General features: G+C 65.9%; 1 protein-coding gene across 1 annotated transcript; it reads right to left on the bottom strand.

Moving 5' to 3' along the window:
• Positions 1-102: 102 nt before the first annotated feature.
• Positions 103-998, bottom strand: EMIHUDRAFT_124751 (hypothetical protein; the record flags this gene model as incomplete). The annotated part of the gene is made up of 2 exons (XM_005763148.1): positions 103-267; positions 504-998. Coding segments are annotated over 2 exons (660 nt in total), but the record flags the coding sequence as incomplete, so codon positions are not given.
• Positions 999-1,233: the final 235 nt, after the last annotated feature.

The following is a 1,233-nucleotide window of genomic DNA, read 5'->3' as shown; positions in this document are numbered from 1 at the left end:
CGAGCTGCGACCAGAGCAGCGCGCCTGGCAAGGCTCCGAGAAGGGTCGGGCGAGGTGGCCGGCACCGAGCGGCCGCCGCCAGAGCCGCGCGCCGCCATGCACGTCGTCCTCCAAGGCGACGGCGGCGGGGCCCCCGCCGTCGCTCGGCGCGAGCGTCTCCGGGAGCGCGAGCTTGATCCGCTCGTTGAGCATCCGCAGCGTCAGCTGCAGCCGCCGCTCCGCCACGAAGCCGAGGAGCAGCGCTCGCGAGAAGGCGGAGAGCCGCACCTCGTACCGCGAGGTGAGGAGGCATGCTGTACTGTACTATACTATACTACACGCGACTACACGAGAAGGCGGAGAGCCGCACCTCGTACCGCGAGGAGGCATGCTGTACTGTACTGTACTATACTACACGCGACTACACGAGAAGGCGGAGAGCCGCACCTCGTACCGCGAGGAGGCATGCTGTACTGTACTGTACTATACTACACGCGACTACACGAGAAGGCGGAGAGCCGCACCTCGTACCGCGAGGTGAGGAGGCGGCGCGCGAACTCCGACGCGTCGACCTGCTCGGCCGACGAGACCTGCGACAGCTGGTTCAGCTCGTCGCGCCGCATCAGCGCGTGGTCCGCGTGGAAGCTCGCGAAAAAGCCGCCCGCCTGCTCGCGCGCACCCGCGCGCAGCAGCTCGAGGTACGTGTACGCAAAGAGCGGCCAGAGCAGCCGCGAGAGCTCGGGCTTGTACCTCGCTCCCTCCGTGTCGAGCGCGCCGTCCACCCAGTCGCGCACCTCGGCGTACGCCGTCGCCCACAGCGGCGTCTCGTCGCCTGGTGGAGCGAGGAGCATCAGCAGCGCGTGCCGGTTGGTCGGCGGCGGCGCGGCCGCAGCGGCGTCGCGGCTGGCGAGCTCGCGCTGCAGACACTCGGCCGACTGCGGAAAACGCTTCTGCAGATGTTGCAGTACCAGCGCGTCGATCAGCGGGTTGGTTGCCCTGCTCAGGGTGGGCTGCTCCATTCGGGCTCCATGAAAAAAAATTCCCAAGGAAACCATCAAATTTTCCGGGCTCTGAGCCGAGTCTGAGGCTGGTTGGGGCCCAAAATCAGCCAAATCGGCAAAATACCCGTTTTTGCGGGTATACCTGGAGCCGGCACTTTGCTCTCCTGTCCCGCGTGACTCTCTGTCTCACATGAGTTTCTCTTCCTTCCCTCGATTGTGTCACGCCTCTCCTCCTTGTTCGGCGAAGCCGAAC

The sequence above is a fragment of the Emiliania huxleyi genome (assembly GCF_000372725.1).
Source record: "Emiliania huxleyi CCMP1516 unplaced genomic scaffold EMIHUscaffold_6468, whole genome shotgun sequence".
NCBI classification, from domain to species: Eukaryota; Haptophyta; order Isochrysidales; family Noelaerhabdaceae; genus Emiliania; species Emiliania huxleyi.
The sequence above is the reverse complement of the archived record's forward strand: the minus strand, read 5'-3'. Positions and strand labels throughout refer to the sequence as shown.